General features: G+C 31.7%; 1 protein-coding gene across 1 annotated transcript in view; it reads right to left on the bottom strand.

Annotated features, from left to right (window-relative positions):
- Positions 1–14,353: 14,353 nt before the first annotated feature.
- LOC103573402 (testisin-like) overlaps positions 14,354–23,087 on the bottom strand; it is a 55,742-nt gene continuing 47,008 nt past the window's right edge. The window contains exons 4-5 of the mRNA XM_053740551.1: positions 15,255–15,406; positions 14,354–15,140 (exon numbers count right to left, since the gene is read on the bottom strand). Of these exons, the coding sequence (XP_053596526.1) occupies positions 14,979–15,140; positions 15,255–15,406 (314 nt within the window). The 3' untranslated portion in view covers positions 14,354–14,978. The remainder of the gene's footprint in view (positions 15,141–15,254; positions 15,407–23,087) is intronic.

Genomic DNA, 23,087 nt, shown 5'->3' with positions numbered 1-23,087 from the left:
AAGATGAAAAAATAGTTTTGGCTAAAGAAACCGCGGTACAAGCATTTATTTCGGGTTTAGAACCAAGACTTGCTTTATTTTTACACAATGACGAATTTGCGGATCTTGCTATAGCCGCTACTGCAGCAATTAAAGCGGAACAAAAATTACAGCAAATGAAAAATATAAATAAACTTTTCAAGCCATTCAATAATAATTCAAATAAAAATTGTTTCGCAATCCAAGACCCAAACCCACACAACACAATTAACCAAAATAATCACCACATTCGAAATTTGAATCCTTATCAGCAATTTAATAAAAATTATAACAGAAACAGTCGTGAAAAATCGGAACAGGTTAATAATCAAAATCGAAACAACCCAAATAAGTTTTGTAATTTTTGCAAAAGAAACAATCATAATATTGAGGAATGTAGAATTTTAATTCAAAGAAAGAATATTGAATCTAATCAAATTATAAACAAAAATATTCTTCAATGTGATTACTGTAAAATGAACGGTCATTCAGTAAACAATTGTCGTAAAAAAATTTATAATGAAGGAAAACGCGACGGTTTAAATGCAAAACCGAGTACAAATATGGGAAACGACCAAGCGTTCCCTCGAGTCGGCGCTCCGATGGGAGACGTAGCAATTCAGCGCCAAAATTTAAACAAAAACTAAGAATACCGACAAAAACTTATTCCGTGGTTGCCATGCCAATTGATTATAAACCTACGTCAATTATGTTCAGATCCAAAGATATAATATCTAGCTATGGGAAAATTTTAGTAGACACCGGATGTAATTTAAATTTAATAAAATACGGGGAAGTAAAATATAAAAAATTAATCGATGAATCATATTGTTACAAATTAAACGGTGTCTCCGAAGCTATCACTTTGGGTAGAATAAAAATACAAATTTTTAATAAGGACACTTATTTTCATATAATACCGGACGAATTTCCTTTAGATTATACGGGCATACTTGGCATGGAATTTTTACGAGAACACGGCGGAATAAAAAATTAAGTAGACAATACGGTAACATTTCAACATTTAAAGAATCTACAAATATGATTAACAGAAGGAGAATATTTCGTTTTAAAAGCTCGAACGAAAACGGCAATGTTTGTTCGAGTAGATAGTAAACTTAGAGAGGGTTATACATCTCGTATCGAATTTGAAAACGGTATTTACGCGGACGAAGCTTTAGTGAGTAATAACGCAATCGCTTATTTGTACGCAATAAATACTCTTAACAAAGATGTAAAAGTAAAAGTACCCGTAATTCCTCTGTACCCATTCGAGACAAGCGAAGACGAGGATACTACTTTGACGCATGACGACACAGACAATTACGATAAAAGTACCACGGCCGGGGAAAATCGTGTCTGAACAAAGTGTTAAAACTCTTTCGTTTAAAACATCTGAATAAGGAAGAGCGTAAAGCAATAGTTTCTCTAGTAGAGAAATACGCTGACCTATTCCACATTCCAGGAGAACCACTGCGTGCTACAGACACTGTGACTCATACTATACCCACTACCGATGACATTCCCGTAAATACTCGACAATACAGACACCCTCCAGTACAGAAAGACGAAATAGAAAAACAGATAACAGAACTAATGTTAATGGATATTATTGAACCTTCGACCTCACCATATAATTCCCCTTTATGGATCGTACCTAATAAGGCTGATTCAAAAGGCAATAAAAAATGGCGTTTAGTTATAGATTATCGTAAATTAAATGATAAGACTGTTAAAGATGCATATCCACTACCGTTGATAAATGATATTCTTGATCAATTAGGTGGTGCGATTTATTTTTCAGTATTTGATTTAAAATCGGGTTTTCATCAATTAAAAGTAGATCCTAAAGATAAGCACAAAACAGCATTTACAACTCCTCATGGTCATTATCAATTTAATAGAATGCCATTTGGACTTAAAAATGCTCCAGCAACGTTCCAAAGGTTAATGGATTTAGTTTTACGCGGGTTACAAGGAGCAGATCTCTTTGTTTACTTAGACGATATAGGTCATTTACGCACGTTCTCTAGAAGAACATAAGACTAAATTCGAAAAATTAGCCGAACGTTTGCGAAGTGCGAATTTAACTTTACAAGCCGATAAATGTGAATTCCTAAAAAAAGAAGTAATTTATTTAAGCCATCTTATATCTGCCGACGGTGTCAAGCCTGATCCCGATAAAATTAAAGCGATCAAATGTTTCAAAACACCTGAAAATACAACACAAGTGAGAGAATTTCTTGGACTTGCTGGTTACTATCGACGATTTATCAAGGATTTCGCAAAAATCTCTAAGTGCCTATCCGATCTTACAAGCAAAAACGCAAGATTTTCATGGGCGCCTGAACATCAGATAGCTTTTGAAACTTTGCGCGATAAACTATGTACAGCTCCGATATTGCAGTATCCAGATTTTTCGAAACCATTTATCTTAACGACCGATGCATCGGGCTATGCAGTTGGGGCAATCCTCTCACAAGGCAAAATTGGCGAAGACACAATTGTAGCAGCAGCTTCTCGTGTGCTCAACAAACACGAAAAAAATTATTCGACCACCGACAAAGAAATGGTCGCAGCCTTGTTTGGTATGAAAACATTTAGGCCGTATCTCTATGGCAGAGAGTTTACTCTTGTCACCGATCACAGACCGCTGGTATGGGTAAATAATATGAATGACCCAACATCGCGTGTAATGAGATGGAGAGAACGGCTTAAAGAGTTCGAATATACCGTGTTATATAAGGCGGGAAAAATAAACACAAACGCGGACGCTTTATCGCGTAACCCAATAATGAAAAACCGCGAAGTTTATCCATTTAAAATTAAATGGCGACCTGGAAAACCCGGAATCGCTAGGTTGAGGACTTCAGATCCTTCAGACGATGGTAAAGTCTTTAAAAAGAAACCTAAATGCAAAACTAATTCAGAGTCAATTAGCTCGAATAACGATAAAAATAAATTACCTACAAATTTTAACAAAAATAAAAATTCAAGTTCAGAGGAAATTACTCCAAGTAAGAAAATAATTCGCGATAAAAATAAAATTGCGACCAACTCAGTCGACGGAGTTAGAAAAATAAATTCGAAAATTCAAAATCTTGAGCAAAATACTCAAGCGGTCGGTCTAGAAGATCCGGTCGAAAAACGTCAAATTCTTGAGCCAAAAACTCAAGCGGTTGGGCCAGTCAGTAACAATACTATGGACCCAGTCGTCAAATCTACTAGCGACGGCAATAGGATTAGCTACCCTAGCGACCGGCGATTAATTAAAAATAATAAAAACGGATATATCGGTAAAAATAAAATTTTAAAAATGAAAAGATCTGACGTCAGACGATATAATCCATATAAAAAATTTTCGAGCACTGAATCACTAAGCGAAGATGATTTAAGTAAAAATAAAAATGATAAAATATTCACAAACTTGGAAACAAATAATCCTCAAGAACTAAATTCAAATTCAATAAATAAAAACTTCAATTCTAAAAATCAAAATGAAAATAATAAAAATAAATTAAATTCTAACGAAAATTCAAATCGCATACGTAATTCTCTCGAGAATGCAAAATTAAATAAAAATTCTAAATGCAAAGTCGTATCAAATCCAGAACCAGATAAATCAATAACTCTTCCTGATTATTCTGACGGATCGTCGTCATCAGGAGACATGTATGATGCTGTAACTCTGAGAAAAAAACTCATTAAAGACAACCCTTCGTATTTAAGTGACGAATCTGATATGACAGATTTCGGTTTGTCTTCTATTTCTAATAATTCTATAAACTCTCCAAAACATAAAAATTCATGTAATTTAACACCATCACCTCAATCCCCAAATCCGCAAGTTGAAAGTGGTAAAACCACGAACACTCCATTATCATTACCACCCAACGTACAAACACAAGCTACATCTAGACATCCAAATCCAAAAATACAGACAGATAAGAAAAATGTAAAAATTAATAAAAATAAATTTAATCCTTCTCAAATCAAAAGGACAACTAAAATGGCAGAGTTTACACCCTCTCCTACGATACGTACACGTAGACAAATAAATAAACAAAGTAAGAAAATTGAAAAAATAATTATTCCAGAAACTTCTGACAGTGAATCGAACACTGACGAGACAGAAATGACTTATTCAAAAATATATTCAGAAAATTCAAATGACATTAGTACTGAATCACCTATCGAAATAATCCCTATCACTCCAAGAACTCCTATCAAACCGAAATCCGTAAATAAAAAAGACATGGGAGGTGCAATTCCTTGGTCTTCTGACGAAGGAGGCGATTATCCAAAACGTTTGGACGTCTCTGCGGTAATTCATAACGAACCAGAAAACAACATAAACATTTCAATTAACGACATAGGGGAAAATTCTTTTGTAATTGAACCCATGACAGTAAAATCACCCGACAAAACAACAACCATAAAAACTAACACAATAACACAGGAAAAAATAGCCAATAAAAATACAGAAAAGACAAAAACAAACACTACAAAAATAAACCCAAATTTAACAGACGCAGACAAGAACAGACCTCACGGTACTGATGCAGAACAAACACATACTAATAAAATTACACCAGAACTACGTAGATCGACTAGAAAACGTAAACCCAAAACATGTTCATGCTGTGCAGACTACGACGAACATACACATACACAAAAACAGATTCCGAATAAAATACAACATCTTGCGAAAAATTTTAAAAATAAAACGAAAAAGCCAAATAATAAAAATTCACAACCCAAATTACCAGACATAATGGTTACTCTAAAAGCAATTAAACGTCAACAAAATTTAAATAATAAACGAACTAATGATAGATTGTCAATAATAAACGAAAATACAAGCCCAGAAAATTCACAACAAGCTACATCACGTAGAGAATCACAAAACCCTACACTAAATTCACTTGTTGATCGAAATTCAAAATCGCCTGAACGAATAAATTCATTCAACGACCTGAACTTCGATCAACAGATAAATTCAGCTGACGACGAAAATTTCGAACAAATAGAACAAATAAATCCATTTAATGACCAAAATTTTGACCAAATCGAATAGATAAACTTATCTGATAATGAAATAGACATACGACAAAATTCGACACAATTAAATTCGGACAGAAATCAAAACAAATCAAACGACAATGCGATCATAATAGCAAACGACAATTTATCTAACGAGGAAATAGACTCTGACGGTAATATATCTATAATTTCAAATACATCAAACGACTACAGTAACGAGAACGTACACGAAAAAAGAGATAACTTAGAAATGCAGAAAAATTATTATTTATGTTTCATTAACGCCGATGGTACCGTACCAAGCGAAATCGGGAAACAGTTTTTAGTGTCAGGATATTTAAAATTAAGCCCTTTAACTAATTATAAAACAGGTCAAGTAATCAAAATGGGAACATCTAAACAGAAAGTACTCGCGTTGGTAACTCAAAGTGATAGTCGAGATACACCAACTGAAAAAGATTATTGTAAAGCTTTCAAAAATTTAAAGTTATATATGGAAAAATCAAAAATAAAATCAGTTAGTATTTCTCAAGGTAGAAGCAATTTATCAAAAATAGTTTGGACGAAAATTAAAAATATTATTGCTAAAATTTTCAAAGGTAACGATTTAAAAATAATTATTTGCAAAGATGAAATAATAATACCTCCAGTAGAGAAAAGAGAAAAAATAATAGCCGAAAATCACGAAACTTTAATAGCAGGACATAAAGGAGTAACTAAAACTTATAATAGAATTAGACAAAAATATTTTTGGGACAATTTCAAAAAGCATGTTGAAGATTTCGTTAGGAAATGTATTAGTTGCCAGAAAAAGAAATTAGTTAGAATAAAAACAAAACAGCCGATGGTCATTACAGACACATCCGCAGAAGTATGGGATAAATTAGCATTAGATATAGTAGTACCAAATAAAACTTCAGCTAACGGATATTCATATATTTTAACGATGCAAGATGATCTTTCAAAATACTGTTTTGCAATACCTTTAGTGTCCATGACGGCCAAAGATATCGCGGTAGCATTAGTCGAGAATTTTATATTAAAACACGGTTGTCCGAAAGTAATTTTAACAGACCAAGGTCAAGCTTTTATAGGTAAAGTAATGGGTTGCGTAGCCAAAATTTTCAAAATGAAACAAATTAAGACAACAGCTTTTCATCCTCAATCAAATGGTTCTCTCGAGAAAAGCCATCAAGTCTTAACTGATTATATTAAACATTTTACAAGTCACGATGATTGGGATAAATGGTTGCCTCATGCCACTTTTGCTTACAACACAAGTGTACATCAAGGTACGAAATTCACGCCGTATAAATCAGTTTTTGGTAAAGAAGCACGATTACCATCAGAATTGTCCTATCTAGACGAGATTCCTACATACGCAGAGTTTGTTAAGGAACTTGCAACTAGATTATTAGAGTCACGGAAAGAAGCAAGACAAAATTTAGAAAATTCAAAGCAAAGATCCAAAGTACGGTATGATCAAAAAATTAATCCAGTAAATTTCAAAATAGGTGAAAATATATTCTTAGTAAAGAATCAGAGAGATGGTAAATTTGATGATAATTATTTAGGTCCGTATAAAGTTTCAGGAATATTTCCTGATAAAAATGGCATAGAAATCGAATATAAACTGGAAAAAAGAAAAATCATTCATTGTGATAGAGCCAAAATAGCTTATAAATAAATAGGTTCTTTCCTCCCATACACATGCGTCTTTTTGTAGACACATTGAAATCTGTACCTCTCATATTTCTTTCTTTCCTGTTCTCCTCTTTCCTGTTGTTTTTGCCCTCTCACACAATAAACGTTAAAGAGTCTTACCGAAACGAATTTTTCAGGTAAAGATGTCGCGGTATACACTCTATATTTTTCTCATGGGAATGGCTTCAATAATTAATCAAGGTAGCGGTTTCATCGCCTACGACTGCGGAGCACCCGCAACTAATATAACAACCTTATCTCTGGTAGATATATAAAAATGCGACATACCAATTGCTAAACCGGTGACAACAAAAACAAAAATACAATTAATTCAAACGGTAGAATATTCACACATTAGAGTCATACAATGTAAGGTAGAAATACATAGATCTATATATTACTGCGGACGCTCGAGTCACATCTCGACAGTAAGCAATGGTCACATGCAATATATAGAAGAAACACCTAGCGCATATTGCCAGGACATACACAAAACACGAACACACCGTATGTACAATACAGTAATTATAGATATCTCCGCGAATAATACAATTAGTAGAGCAATTACTCTAGCAGGTAGCGTAGACAATAAAGGAAACTGCGTGCGAGGACAGTTTTCTGACCACTACGGAACATGGGAAGACGTGGTCGTTCAAGGTCAGGTGTTTATTACGGTACAAGACTATTTAGCTCCAGTAAATTTCATGAAGAACGAGATAACTCTCCGATCGGGTGTCAGGTGCGCGTATAGTACGTAGAACTGTATGGACATCGAAGGAGGGGATACATATTGGGAAATAATAAAAAGAGATGCATGCGAACTCGACCGATTTAAAGTAATATACGAAGGCATCGCCTTAAAAGTTAAAGACAATTCAATTAAAGACTACGGCGAAGAAATTTATACGGTAACAACTAACCAAATAACATTTGCCCTTTCAGTTAGGGGCTTTATTCCAACGTGTGGACACAAATTGATTAAGACCGAACACCCCAAACTTTTCATTGTTGACAGCCCCGACAATAATTTCTTTGCCGAAAAGACAACGCTGACACCTATGGACATGGACATTTTCGCTTATGTAAACTCAAAAGTAGTATATTTAGAAAAACATTTAAAAAACGAGATAGTAACTATGTACAATGACGTCATCAGACAACAATGCGAATTGGAAAAATTAATTTTACATAATTCATTAGCGTTAGCAGCGTTAGCACCGGCAGAATTTGCATTTCACTTTATAAAAGAACCCGGCTATATGGCAAATGTAGCAGGTGAAGTCATTAGACTAATAAAGTGTGTGCCTGTTGAGGTACAAACACGTAAGATAGACGAATGCTACCAGGAGCTACCAGTAACTCGGGGAGAAGAAAAATTCTTTATGCTTCCACGAACTCATTTACTCGTTAAAACCGGTAACCAAATAGATTGCAGCTCTTTCGCGCCTGCAATGTACAATATAAATAACGCATGGTACCAAATTTTACCACAACTAGCACCAGCTATTTCTCCTCAGGAAATAGCACCCAAAACACAAACGTCATGGAGTTATACTTTCCCTTCTCACCTAGCATCAAGTGGAATCTATTCCAATAGCGATTAAGAAAAATTACGGGAATCATTAATGTTTCCAGTAGAAAAAAGCGCAGTTTTAAATACTATAGCTAGAGGCGCGACGGGCCAGGAAATAGTAAATCAGGGGGTTACAATAAATAGGCTCATTTACGAGGAAGCAATGAAACTCACTCTGGAAAAATGGTGGAATAAACTCCACGGCATCGTTAACAAGTTAGGAACATATACTGCGTCATTTTTAGGAATATGGATAATAGGTAAAACGATTAAATTCACAGCAGATACAATAATTCACGCGCTCGAACTCCATAGAGTAGTTGGCTGGAGTCTATTACTACTTGCCTCATTTTGGGACTCATTAACTAACATCCTTCTACACAGACACCATGCACGTAGCGCCAAAAATAGAACGACTGACGGAAAAACGGAATGCTCCGAATTTCGAATAATAGCCAACAGTAGACAAAAAGAAACACAGACGGACATGACATCAGACGATAATTTACCTGAAGCAGATAATGAAATCGACACAAACTCAGAGACTAATGAACGTAACGCCGTACCGTCGGCTACGAAAAGAATAATATTCCCATAAGGTGAATGCATGAACAGATCACACGTACATTTTCCCTCATGCACATACATACGTATGTATATATATATACATAAATAGAAAAAAAGGGAAGAAAACTATTAACAATAACAACAGTAGTAAATAAATTTAACTAAAGTAAAATAGTAAATAAAAAAAAAAAAAAAAAAAAAAAAGAAAAAGCTAATAACTTTTATAATTAATGAATGAATTTACTTTATATACACAAATTTTAATAAGAATGATAGCACCAATAATACCTGTTACTAATTGAAATTGAGTAATAATGCTAAGAAAAAAAATAAGCTTCCAGACTATAAACTTTCATAAAAAAATTAAAAAAAAAAAAAAAAGAAGACAGAAAAAAAAAATAATTTTTTTTAACAGTATATAGACTCAAATAGTATTTTAATATAAAATTAAGAATTTGTAGATTAAGTTTTTCTTTATATATTGTTTAATAGATAATTTTAATGCAAATGTATATAAAATTGTAAAATAAAAAAAAAAAAAAAAAAAAACAAGAAAATATGCAAAATGCAGGAAAACAAAAAAATTATATGTAAATATACAGAATTAGCACATAGAGACGGAAAAGTCGTAAGTAATACTAAGAAATAAATATATACAAATATTTAGATATAATATAGATACATCATTGTTGTAATATAGTAATACTTATTAACATTAATAAATAAATTCAGAAAACTATACTAAAAACCCAAAAAAAAAAAAACTAACTAAATAATAGAAAGAAAAAGAAAGAAATGAAGAAATTTTTATACACTACGATAAAGTAATATATTTAAAAGAGTTAAAAGAAAATTAAAGTCATATAGTAATAATTACATCAAAAAGACCGGAAAGAAATCACATTTAAATAACAGTTTAAGGTTTTGGAATTTCTTTTCTCCTTAGCATAAACTTCTTACAAAAATTATATCTTAAAGTTTTTTTTTTGAAAAAGAACATATTAATAATTTTACAAGAAAATTTTATGAATTCGTCCTATTCGTAAAATCTTTTTTTTTATATACGTATATAGTCTACTTAAAAATAATATGAAAAAAAAAAAAAAAAAAAAAAAATTAAATTAAATAAAGAAAAAAAAACGGGAAATAATTTTAAGAATATATTAAAATTTTTTTTTATTTTTTTACAAAAAAATATAAATTTTTAGATAATTTTCTGGCCACAGATGTGGCATACGTGACGCACAATTTATCTCAATCCTCAAACAAATAGGATTAGAAAAAAAAGAACACCGTCATTAAAAAACCATAAAAATGTTTACCATGGTTTACAAACAGACGGATTAGAAAGAAAATGGATTTTTAATGTCGCCACTGAAAAGGCAGGCGTCGAGTCATAGTTCACAGGTCGGTACTTAGATTTCTTAAACTCGAAGATGGGTAAAATAGAGTTACAAATAAAACAATAAAGAAAATAAACTACATTTCCAACAAGAGCTAAGGCCCAAAACAAGCGGGGCGCTTGTCTACCGGGTGGGGAGGTGTTACGTCCCAGCCTGCTCATCAGATGTCTCTGACTATTTTTAAATACTAATTATTAAGAGACCAATCTGAGACCTAACTAATTAATTAAGATGTATATTGATAATTTAGCAAGTTGCATAATTAATAAGTTACTCTATATTATAGGATATAATATAATATAATAATATAGCATAACATAATATAAAATAATAGAACATAAAATAATATGATATTATTTAGAATATTTGAAACATATTGATAAAGTTATTTTTCTCTTAATATTTGTTATGTACAAATAAACGCTGACGCCTCGAGTAAATCCTCAAGACGTGCAGCTGCACAAACATCTATTTTGTTCTAAGATAACTTTTGTTCATAGATAAGTGACTCATTTGTTAATAACAAAAACGGAGAAAGCGTGAGAACGGAGAATGGATCATTCGAGAATACTGCTTATCACGATCCACCCCTCTATATCGAACGATGCGCGGGCCTGATGCCCAAGCGCCTCGTATTGATAAGAGACTTACTCTAGTTTTTCTCGATCTAAAGAAGTCAGTCTGAAATATAAAATCATAGAGAGCAGTCAGGCCCATTACTAAACACTCAACTTCTTTCTCACCCTTTCGAAGTTATTGTTAGACGAACTTTAACAATTTATAAATTGATTCAATTGTATATTTTCACATTATTGAAATTATTCTTTTACAATTGAATAAATCGGATTGAGATATAAAATAATAACCAGTTTATTTCAACCACCGAATGGTGGCTGTTCAACCCCTATCAAATAATTATTTATAATTATATGTAAGTTCTCATTACGTCCAATTCAAATCGACCGCTCAACCACGCCAGCGCCAAAACATCGACTAGGACGTAACAAATCAATCGGTTAATCAGTTTTTAAATTATTAAAAAAAAAATTTTTTTTTTATGAATTGTTGTATTTGTATTTATTTTTATTTACATTCGGGAAGTTATCATTGGTTTAATTGATTGATTTAAAAGTCTACCAGCTTTGAACTTTGATGAACCCTGTCGATCAGACGAAAATAACCAAATTGGTATAAAAATATTGTGAAATACATATATAACTTTTTTGATACGTACATACATACATACCTACATACATACATACATACATACATACATAGATACATACATACATACATACATACATACATACATACATACATACATACATGCTTACTTACACGGTGAAAATTTTACAATACTTTTCACTGTTCCTGCACATTGCGTTTTACGATGGAGCATATCACCAGTGAACTATATTTATTCACTACTGAATTCTACAACAACCCGTAGTAAATTAAGTTGGGAGTGAAGTTAACTATAGAACACTTCAAAAAAGAAGCTGCACCACAGTAAAGCGAGTTAGAGCGCCAGTTCAAAAAATATAATGCACCATAGTAAAATAAACTGTAGCACCTTTTTTACTATTACAATAGAAATTGTAATTTTTTTTTTAAGGGCTAGTTTTTTAAACCGGGTTTATTTTTAATCCGGGATTTAATTATTATTGCTAGTATATCTATATACTATTAATATATAGATATACTAGGAATATTAATTTAATCCCGGATAAAAATAAACTCGGTTTGAAAAATTCGTTCTAAGTGTAAATAATATTTGGATTCTAGTTAAGTTGATTTACTATTAGTCTCCTATAAATAAAGTATAATTTCATTTAAATAATTTGTTACTAACGTTTTACATAATAACTGAAGAATTCATTGGATATTTAAGTAGAACACAATTATTGTTGAGACCGTTTTTTTAATATGTCCACAAAATTTTATACCACGTTTACTCGCGTCTCTATATCCATAACTCGTGAGTAACAAAGAAAAGCGCGAGTCGAGGTTACGCGCATCGGTTTACTATGGGTCTCTTTTAAAATTTGCTAGCTGCCATAGTAATTTGAGGTTAAATATATAAAAAAATAAATAGAATTGCTGTAGGAATCTTCCATATTTATTAATTTGTATGAATTTCTACTATTGGCAGGGTGCGGAGTATAGGGTGGGGACAACCGAATCGATTGTAGTGCCCGCAGTGGACGAAATACGCGTTAAATCGCACTTGTCTTGTGAATAGTTAAGCGAAAGCAGTGTTAAAAAATGAGAACAAATAGTTGTTATGTTGTTGATTACAAAAATACTGGCAAAAATAGTAATTGCAAGTTTTACACATTTCCATCCATGATATTCATTTTTAGCTAAAAATGATTACGGGGAATTTTTTAATTTACAAATTTTTAACACAAAGTTTTTTAAATTATTGAGTTTTTAAATTTTAAATTACGAATAATTGAAATCATTATGAATCACATAATTAAAAAAATTGTAATTATAATTATTTTAACTCATTTCTTATTATGACTATTATTGTTGTAATTATTATTATTATTACTAGCTAACCTTGTGTCGTTCAAAATAATATTTATTTGGTATTTAATAAAATTTTTTATACTAAATTTTTTGAGCACAATCTAATCTATTTTTTTCTACCTTTCAAATGTAGTAATGCACATATATTTCGCGATTTTTTTAAATTTTAATTATTTGTTTATAAAAACCTGCCGTATTCTCTCTGTGCTTTTTGAGGATGGTTTAATGCGGTCGACAGATATCGTTTTCGTCGCGCACCCAGCAAATCAGAATGTATTTCAATTTACTATGGGACATTGCAAAAGAAAATAAATTCTCATATTAAAATGTAATAAACCTTTAATTTTACTATGGATCTTTTGTAAAAGTTACTAAGAATACTAATAATTTTTAATGTTTATTTATAGCAAATTTTGATTTTTTATTTAATAATAGTTAATAGATGATCCTCTTCTAAAAAGTTGATGAACGGATGTCGTATCGTTTTACGTCACTTCTGTGATTATTTTATTCGGTTGTCGATTGGTCGACTGAGATAGTGGCGGGATTTTAGTGTATTTCCACTCTGTAAATTTCTATAAAGTATCATTATAGTTCACAGATAATATGCGCCCATCGTAAATTTGACTGTAAATTTTTCACCGTGTACATACATACATACGCACTGAAGTGATAATTTCACCCTCGCGGTTTTGGAAATACCGAAATAATACCGGAATTGTACGGTATAAATATCGCATAAATATGGTATTCCTCGAGTTATTTTAGCCAGATTTTTTGCCGTATTATTACCAAAAATTTACGAAATAAATTCAGAATATTTACGGCAATAAATCAGAAAAAATACGGTATTTTCACAGCATTAAAACCTTAATTATACAGCATATTTATAGTATATTTTCGGCATTTTTGCAGCATCTAACCGTTCTACCCAGAAAAAAATTTATATATAATTGTATAAAATTTTATGTAGTTATATCTAATTTTATAACCTTATAAAGTTATATGCAATAACTGTCATGAAAAAAAAAAAAAAAAAAAACTCCCGTCTATTCGTGGACTCGATCCCGAGACCTAATTATTCAAAGTCTGATCTGGTAGCCATTATACCAAATCACATTCTTGAAAGATGTTAGTAATTGTATTTAGATGAATACAAATGAACTTTTGAAAATTGAAAACATCAATTTTCACAGATAGTTATTTTCACTTACATTTTTTTGTTTGAGTAAGAATTGTGTGAACCAATAAAATAAAATAAAAAATATTACATTTTGCATATTTTCGATGATGTTAAATGCAGAAGCGAACAAAAAATAAAACCATATTTTTTACAATTTTCTATTTCATCAGCGTAAATCTGGCAAAATTGCAGGATACTGACAGTATTATTATCACAAAAACAACGATTTCATTATTATATCATTATCGTATGATAGTTTTTATACAGCATTTTATTGGTAAAAGTTCGGCATTTTTACAGTTTTTTTACAGCATTTTTTTGGTAAAAGTTCGGTATTGTTATAGTTTTTTTGCAGCATTTTTTCAGTAAAAGTTCGGCATTTTTATAGTAATATTACTGTAGTAATCTGGTAACTCTACAGCATAAGTACAGAAAGTATATGGCATAACTACAGGAAAAAAACTGGCCAATATAACCATATTAATACCAAATTATTACGGTAAATTTACGGCATGTGCATAAATGCCGAAAATTTACGGCATTTTTACGGCATTCTCAAAACCGCGAGGGCAATTTCTTGAAAATTCTAAAATTTCATGTACTTTATGATCGGAACGTTTTTCGCGCAATGAAAATTAAAAAAATTCATGCTTACTTAATTTGATTGCTTAAGGGTGATTTGAGGGCTAGTTCTGGAGTTTAGGGGTGGTCTTTAATTTTTGCCTGACATCCTAGCACCGATGCGAAACATTTCAGAAATCTAGATCCAGTAGATTTTTACTTTTTATCCTGTTTTTTTTTATTTTCGTTCGGCGAAAAGCGTTCCGATCTTCGGGTACATACAATTTTCACAGAAGAAAATTAATGATTACTGACTAGATTGTAGATTTATCAAGTACTTTGGTCACAGAAAAATTATCTGATTTTAAAAATTTGTTTTTTAATCAAGTGTTTAATGTGCTTGTTGCATGATCCAAGGTATATATTCAGATACTCTTGTATATATTCCCGGAAGTCGTGGTCTGGCGCAACCGACTCCTGAAGAAACAACCCCTACTACAATTGTTCCCTCTTTTAAAAAATTTCTGACCATTAAAGGGCCGCCGCTGTCAGCCTGAAATAAAGGAAACTAAATATAAAGATAGAACTCAAGTTTAATGAATATGCTAGTTGAAGAAACGTATTCTTTTGTACATATTTTGTTTTACTTTTCAATTAAATTACTTACCCAACAAGCGTCTCGGCCACCAGATTCATATCCTGCACACATTTGGTGAGGTTCTACGCGTGTTTTTTTTCCCTCTTCTTTATACCATTCTTTGCAAATTTCATTATTTACAATATTGACTCCAACTTTTTGTAGGACATCGGTTCGCTTATCTTTAATACAAATAAATTATTTTAATCATATTTTTTTATTTCTCGAAACAAATAAATGATAAATAAAATTCCATCTGGCAACAAGAATGGAAGGTAGATTTAGATTTTTCGAAAACTTCCAGCCCTTCCCTGACTTTTCGTTAGCTCGCGCTTCGTTTAAAATGGAGGCGGGCCTTGTACTTTTTTACTAAGGTTGAAGCCAATTTTTGAAGGTCAGTTTTTCAATCCGAGATTATTAATCCGCGACTTTAATATTGTTAGTATTCTTATATATTTATATATAAATGTACGAGAATTACTAATTTAATCACGTATTGCTAAAATCTCGGATTGATAAACTAGTTTTGAGTAAACGGGGTTAGAAACGAAAATATACATATGTAATAAAATATTGTAGTAATTGGTAACTTATAAATTAATATTACTTATGCACTACAATAATAACACACTTATATTAGAAATAATAACACCACAATTAACAGCAGTAAAAGAAAGGCAAAGAGAGATATAGTTTATTGATATACAGATGTATGCTGTGATACTGTCAATATAAGACTGACTGACTCTAGTCGTGCATCTATAAAACAAGAGAAGAAGGCATTTGTTTTCTAGCTATTCAAATATTTTACAACATCAGTTTCACATTCGTTACACTACCCCCTTCTCAATAAATTATCGTCCCGATAAAAATTGTGTTGGAAGAATCGAACTTAATTGAAATTAAAATCATTTACAATTTTGGTTCGATTCCGCTATGATCCCAACACATCCTATCTATCCCCTACAGGGAAAAAAACACCATAGCTCAAAAACAACCCTGTAGGCTAACGCAAAGATAGTAAAAAAACTAGTCTATTATTTAATTGAGCTAAGAATTGATACAAAAAAAAACATATTCTGCTAAGAAGTTAATTGACGTGCGTGACTCTATTTTCCTATTCAACGAATCAAAATAATAAAATTAAAAATGTAACCCTTCTCTTGATTAATGGATCTTCAATGGTAATGGAAACAGGTACGGGATGGGAATAGGAACTCCTTCTCCTCCTCCTTGAAGGACTAGGAATGGACTCCTCTTCTTCTCTAATGAAATTGGAAATATTATCTGCACATAATAAAGAAACAAACGCGTATCTCCAACATTTTATTCAATTTTATACTTAAACATATTTCATTTTTACATCCTATTGTTTATAAGTTGTTAATTTATGAATTTTCAGTGTGATCAATGTAGTACTTTTAGATCTTAAATGCTCATGTTCTGCCGTTCGATTCATTCAGTTCATATACCGATATGTCATCTCGAGCTAACACATCAATGATTACTGAATAATACACGTAGCAACGAATTTCATTTTTCTCCCTAAAAGCTCCTCGGAAACTCTCCAGGGCATTCACCTATCTTCCAGAAGTCGTGGCTACTTACAAAAGAGAAATGCTGACGAAGTCAACTCCGGATGGATCCCAAAGCTCCAGTCAGGATACTGTTGACCATTGATAAGTCCTAAGAATTCAAACCTTTGGTTTGAGCTGAGCTCACTTAAACCAAAAGAAATATCCAGTGTCTCATCAAAGGCCCAGGAATCCCGGGAACTCCTTGCAACGACCAATCGTTCATAGCCCTCTGCCAGACTTCTTTCAGAATCTCGGGAACTCTTCAGCAATGTCTTCAGTGTGGTTATTCAGGGTCCACTGCCAGACTTCTCCTAAGGACTATACCAGTCTTTACTAAGTCGTCCAGACAAATCTTTCAATTCTATCAGTTTGAAAGAGATATCCTAGTCTTACCAATTGACTACAGAATACCGGGAACCCTTTACAACGTCTACGCTGAGATCGTTCAGGGCCCCAATCGGACTTCTCTTTTATTTTTAACTTCCCGCTAAGAAAATCGACGATTTTCAAAAATTTCGGGAAGTTATTGTTTTCACCCCGATTTTTGAAAATCGAGTTTTCATCATATGTCGACGTTTTGAGGTCCTAGGAAGCTATTCTGACTATTTTCAGAATGATGTCCGAGTGAGTGTATGTATGTGTGTGTGTGTGTGTGTGTGTGTGTGTGTGTGTGTGTGTGTGTGTGTAAACTCTTTGTAACTTTTTAACTAATGGATCGATTTGGATGTTTAAGGCGGCAATCGAAAGAGCTTGTTGGCCGTCAACTTTCCTGAAAATTTCAGATCATTTGATCGAATAGACTCGAAAATATTTGCGAATTACGAAAAAAAAAAATTTTTTTTTTAGTTTTTTATTGATTTCTCAAAAACAACTCATACGATCGACTTCAAAATCTAATCAGCTCTAGTACTCAATAAAACGCGTCGATTGCCACCTCAAACATGAAAATCGGATAATTCGTTCGAGAGTTATCGCGGGAGATAGAAATGGTGAAAAATGGTTTTTTCTAAATATTTTTGAAACGACCGACGCGATCGATTTCAAATTTTAATCAGCTCTAGAAGTCAATAAAACGCGCCGATTACCGCCTTAGACATCTCAATCGGTTAATTTGTTCGAGAGATATCGCGGGAGAAAAAATGGTGGATAATGGTTTTTTCCAAATATTTTCGAAATGACTGGCCCGATTAATTCCAATTTTTTCTTTTTTAGTATTTCGAAAGTATTTCAAAAACGACTTGATGAATCAATTCAAAAATCTGATCAGTTATAGTACTCAATAAAACATGTCGATTGTCGCCTTCAACGTCTTAATTGGTTTATTCGTTCGAGAGATATCGTTTGAAAAAAAATCGTAAAAAAAGGTTTTCTTTCGAAAACAAAGGCATACAAAAGTATTTTCGAGCTCGAAGAGAAAATGTATCTACAACAATTTTCTGAGCTCAAGAAGCTCGAAATAGGCGGCAAGTTTTGGGGCTGGCCCGGAGGGTCAACCGGCAGACCGATTTTTTTATTGATCACAATATGGTGCAAGACGATTTACATGCACGATTTTATATTTTCCATTTGGTATTTTCCTAATTCGGCAAACTACGTTATTTAATTTATTTTCAATTTCATAAGAACCCTCCCAATCGCATTGAAGTAAAGTAAAAAAAAAAAAAATTAATTACTTAGGTTATATCTAAGTCTCTTATTTTGTTAAAAATTTTGGTGATAATTCTAATTAAAAGTTTGTGGATTTTTACAATTTGTTTTAATGTGACTTTTCTTTCCACAGTTCCAACACGTAGAAGTAGGGTTAGGATTAGGATCATTATTATGAATTTCTAATCTTCTTTTAAGATTAGGCTTATAATTATCTGAATTTTAATAATTATTTGAATATTTATAATTATCTAAATATGTAAAATTCTTATTCGTTTGTATTTTATTTTTCTTTTCTCCATAAATTAATTTTGAAATTGATTCTAGTTCTAAAGCTCTTTCTAAAATTTTATTTAAAGTAAAAATTTTATCAGACCTTAAAGTAAATTGCAATCTCCTATCTAATAATCCACCAATAAAATATTGAGAAGATTGACGGTCAACTACATCATCTGATATGTCTGGGTATGTGAGTCGAGTTAGTCTATCAATTGTTTCAGCAAAGCTGTCAAAAGATTCGTCAGATTTTTGTTTTATATTTTGTAATTCATTTAAATGAACGAAAGAAAATTTTCTTTCTCCAAATCGCGACATTGAAATTTCTTTAATTTTATCATAATTTTTTAAATCGTCCGATGATAATTTTTCTAAAATTATTTGAGCTTTTCCTCTCAATGAAGCTCCCAAACATGACGCTTTGTTATTTATTTATTTTTTAAATTTATTATTATTTGCGTCTTTTTTAATATCAAAAGAATCACGATCGTTTACTTTTTAATCTTTGTTTTTCCCGTCGCGTAACGATATTTTGACCGATATTTTGATTTAAATTCTTTATATTCTAAGTAGGCCAGTCAAAATAGACGTTTTTTTTGGTCAACTTTGTACTAAATTTCCGATCCGATTGTTTGTTTTTATGGTTTAGGATCACTTACTGAACATAAAATCACAAAATGCTGACAGATCCAGATGGCGCTTCAAGCGCCATCTTGAAAAAAACGTTTTTGGCCAATATCTCGGAAACTATGGACTTAGGGCAAAAGTTATGGAGACCATTATTGTAGAGAATAAAATTTTGCATCTTTTTTTTCAGTAAACTTTTTTGTAAAACTTACCGTTGACGATTTACGGCCCATTTAATGAACCTGTTCTTTTATCGCGGCCGATAACTTTTGAAATATTAGATTAATCAATAAAATGCATTAATCTATTTGTAAAGATCACTTTACTCTCTACTACTTTTGGTTCAAACTTTTTAACTTCCCGCTAAGAAAATCGACGATTTTCAAAAATTTCAATAAGTTATCGTATTCACCCCGATTTTCGAAAATCGAGTTTTCATCAGATGTCGACGTTTTGAGGTCCTAGGAAGCTATTCTGACTATTTTCAGAATGATGTCCGAGTGTGTGTATGTGTGTGTGTGTGTGTGTGTGTGTGTGTGTGTGTGTGTGTGTGTGTGTGTGTGTGTGTGTGTGTGTGTGTGTGTGTGTGCGTGTGTGTGTGTGTGTATGTAAACTCTTTGTAACTTTTGAACTAATGAATCGATTTGGACGGTTGAGGTGGCAATCGAAAGAGCTTGTTGGCCATCAACTTTCCTGAAAATTTCAGATTATTTGATCGAATAGACTCGAAAATATTTGCGAATTACGAAAAAAAAAAATTTTTTTTTTTTATTTTTTTATTGATTTCTCAAAAACGACTTATACGATCGACTTCAAAATCTAATCAGCTCTAGAATTTGATAAAACGCGCAGATTGCCACCTTAGCCATCTCAATCGGTTGGTTTCTTCGAGAGATATCGCGGGGGAAAGAAATGGTAAAAAACAGTTATTTGCAAATATCTTTGAAATGACTTAACCAAACAATTCCAAAATCGGATCAGTTCTAGAACTCAATAAAATACGTCGATTACCGCCTCAACCATCAGAATCCATTCATTCGTTCGCGAGATATCGTTAAAGAAAGAAATGGTGAAAAACGGTTCTTTCTCAACTTTTTCGAAACGACTGACGCGATCGATTTCAAATTTTTATCAGCTCAAGAATTCAATAAAACGTGCTGATTGCCACCTCAAACGTCAAAATCGATTAATTAGTTCGAAAGATATCGGCGTGGAAAAGTTAAAAAAATAACATTTTATGTTATTTTTTCGGATAAATCATAATATAACCTACCAAAATGTGTCTGAAATTATACCGACTCATCCTTCTTATGGTTTCTTTCGATCATATAGTGTCATCGAACTTGGTTATTAGTTTAAATCATATTATCAACAATAAAATCGATAAAACGTAGTTTTTATTATTTTTCTCGGATATTTCATATTTTGTTGTTTCTTACATGAGTCAAAACTCATTTAAGTCTTGATTTTGATCCCTGACATTGATTTCTGCCTCAATACACTTATTTTACTGAACATAATCAGGAACTAAATTTTAAAAACCGCTTCATTGATGATTTTCAATTCTTAAATTTTCAAACTTCAGCATAACAGGTAACTTGTTAGAGCTTGAAAAGATCCTAAAAAAACAATTGCATGTGATAGCATTTTCGAGCTCGAAGAGCTCGAAAATATATCTACACTAATGTTTTCGAGCTCTTTGAGGTCGAAAACAGCGGGAAGTTTTGGGGCTGGCCCGCAGGGTCAACCGACGCCCAGATTTTTTTTCTAATGTCCATACTTTTTGAGTTATATGACGTTTAATGTTGGACTGCCGGGCGTAAAGTTGAAAATTTCAAGATACGCATAGAATACAATGGTACAAATTCAACAAATAAATTAGAAAAAATATCCCGATTGTTTATGTCATTAAAAACTAATAATTCAATTCCTTACCTGCAATAATAACGAAATTTTTTTAATTTACTTTTATGAGATTTCGTACAACTAAAAAATAGTTAGTAATTATAATTAATTATGTTATGTTCAAATGCTATTTTGAACTTGAAAAAAAAATTTTGAATTTGTATTTGTTTTATGTTTTTTCTATAAAATTAATTTTGAACAAATTTTTTCAAAATATTACCCCTTCATTTTCTTTCATTTTAATATAGTAGTTGAACATAACATAATTAATTATAATTACTAACTATTTTTTAGTTGTACGAAATATAATAAAATTAAATAAAAAAATCGGTCTGTCAGCTGACCCTGCGGGCCAGCCCCAAAACTTCCCGCTGCTTTCAAGCTACTTGAGCTCGAAATCATTGTTGAGAATACATTTTCGAGCTCTTCAAGCTCGAAAATACTTTTGTATGCCGTTGTTTTCGAAAAATAACGTTTTTTACCATTTTTTCTACAACGATATCTCTTGAACGGATTCACTGATTGAGACGGTTGAGGTGACAATCGACGCGTTTTATTGAGTTCTAGAGCTGATGACATTTTGAAATTGATTTATCAAAACATTTTTGAGAAATTTCGAAAATACTTAAAAAAATTTTTTTTTTCAATTCTTTCGTTAACAGTTTTTCTCGAACGAATAAACCGATTTTTATAGTTGAGGTGGCATTCGACGCCGGTTACAAAGATTTAGAGCTGATTAGATTTTGGAATCAATCCATCAAGCGAATTAATAGTTATTCAAAAAAACACTTTTGAAAAAATTTCATTTTTGAAATATCTCCGAACGTACCATACCGATTAAGCTCTAATTTCCAGTGCTTATAGTATTTAACAAGCCGCGTCGAATTACACCCTGGCAATCAAAATCGGTTTATCCGTTTAAAAGTTACAGAATATTTACATACGTACGTTCGTACGTACATACATACATACATACATACATACATACATACATACATACATACACTCGGTCATCATCTTGAATTTAGTCAAAATAGGTTCCTAGAACCTCAAAACGTCGACATCTGTTGGAATTTCGATTTTCGCAAATTGGGGTGAAAACTATAACTTCCCGAAATTTTTGAAAATCATCGATTTTCTTAGCGGGAAGTTAAAAAAGTACGTTATTATTGCAGGTAAGGAATTGGACTATTAATTTTTAACGACATAAACAATCGGGATATTTCTTCTAATTTATTTGTTAAATTTGTACCATTATACTCTATGCCCGGGAAAAAATGAATTTGCCTAATCATATATAATCATGTATAAACACTTATATATAATTAGATCTGAAAATTGGCCAGATCTAATCATATATAATTATATAAAGTATTTGCCTAATTATATATATTTATATATAAACACTTATATATCATTAGACCTGAAAATTGGCCAGGTCTAATCATATATAATCATAGAAAATTATATATAAGGTTTATGTAATTATATATGGCCAATGATTATTTAATGAGACCTAATCATTGGCCTTATTTAACCAGTTAAATATAATCATATGTATTCATGTATAATTGAATCAAATATTTGGAGTCAAATTTTGATGAAATCATACATTTTGGAAGTTATTGTTGTCTTATAATTACAGTTGACTTATAATCTAATACAAATTAGAATCAATAATTTTTCCACTATGTCTTATTTTTATTCAATATTCATCAAATTTTTAAGAAAAACGACAATCTTATTTTAATAGAGCAACACAAAATATTCATAGACTTATTAAAAAATTACACGTAAATTTATATAATGATGATTACAAATCAACTTATCA

Source organism: Microplitis demolitor, chromosome 7 (assembly GCF_026212275.2).
Source record: "Microplitis demolitor isolate Queensland-Clemson2020A chromosome 7, iyMicDemo2.1a, whole genome shotgun sequence".
Taxonomy (NCBI): Eukaryota; Metazoa; Arthropoda; class Insecta; order Hymenoptera; family Braconidae; genus Microplitis; species Microplitis demolitor.
Note: the sequence above shows the minus strand (reverse complement) of the source record. Positions and strands in the feature narration are given on the sequence as shown.